Source organism: Mandrillus leucophaeus, unplaced genomic scaffold (assembly GCF_000951045.1).
Source record: "Mandrillus leucophaeus isolate KB7577 unplaced genomic scaffold, Mleu.le_1.0 Scaffold28, whole genome shotgun sequence".
NCBI lineage: Eukaryota > Metazoa > Chordata > Mammalia > Primates > Cercopithecidae > Mandrillus > Mandrillus leucophaeus.
In genome coordinates this window covers 2,376,280-2,377,168 of record NW_012102920.1, presented here as the reverse complement: position 1 = coordinate 2,377,168, position 889 = coordinate 2,376,280, and the positions used below count along the sequence as shown (strand labels likewise).

Sequence of the window (889 nt, the reverse complement as noted above, 5' to 3'; positions counted from 1 at the left end):
CCCCGCCAACACAACTTCTACCTGCCTCCCTCTACTCCCTACAACTTCACCCTCCCCCCACCACACACAACTTCTACCTGCCTCCTTCTACCCGCTACAACTTCACCCTCCCCCCCGCCACACAACTTCTACCTGCCTCCCTCTACCCCCTACAACTTCACCCTCTCCCCTCTGCCACACAACTTCTACCTGACTCACTCTACCGCCCCCCACAACTTCACGTTCCTCCCTCTACCCCCCACAACTTCTACCTGCTGAGCATCAAAATTGGCCTTGGGCTGGATTGTGCTGATGGCAGATGGGGGCCGGGGTGGCCTCTGAGGCCTCTGGCCCAGCGAGCCAGCTGTCAGAAGCAGAATCAAGAGGATCGCAGTCCCAGGGGGCAGCATGGTGGCGGTGGCAGGGTGGCAGGACTGTGGGAGGCCAAGGGTAGCACCACCAAGTCCCAGGACAGAGTCTACTGTGCAGTCACAGAGCCCGGCCCAGGAAGTCCATGTCCATCCCTTGCCTCCCTAACCCCAGCCCTGGGCCAGCCCCACATCCCACCCCCAGCTTTCTCGTGAGCCCAGCTTCGATCTGCACTTCCCGGCAGGGCCCTGGCACCATGTCCTATGTACAAAGTCCGAGTTGACCTCTGGTTGTTTATCCATTTCCCCTGCACCCTTGATTTCCACTGACAGTCCTTAGCCCTTTGCACATTATCTTCCTTAAACCATCACCCAGTGGTTTTAGCTCCATGACCAACGTCACGGGGTTCATGAAACCACTTGCTCAGGGCCCGGAAACAGGGAGCGCCGGAGGCGGGTCCCGAACCAGGGGTCTTTGAGTGTCGCCCGCAGCCCCGCCCACGACCGCCGCTCGTTGGCCACAAGGGGCGCTGTTCCCAACG

The 889-nt window shown here is 60.3% G+C and overlaps 1 protein-coding gene across 1 annotated transcript in view; it reads right to left on the bottom strand.

Moving 5' to 3' along the window:
* Nucleotides 1–456, bottom strand: part of C8G (complement component 8, gamma polypeptide) — an 8,105-nt gene extending 7,649 nt beyond the window's left edge. Inside the window, exon 1 of the mRNA XM_011985104.1 lies at nt 252–456. Coding sequence (XP_011840494.1) covers nt 252–389 — 138 coding nt within the window. The 5' untranslated portion in view covers nt 390–456. The remainder of the gene's footprint in view (nt 1–251) is intronic.
* Between the last annotated feature and the right edge of the window lie 433 nt (nt 457–889).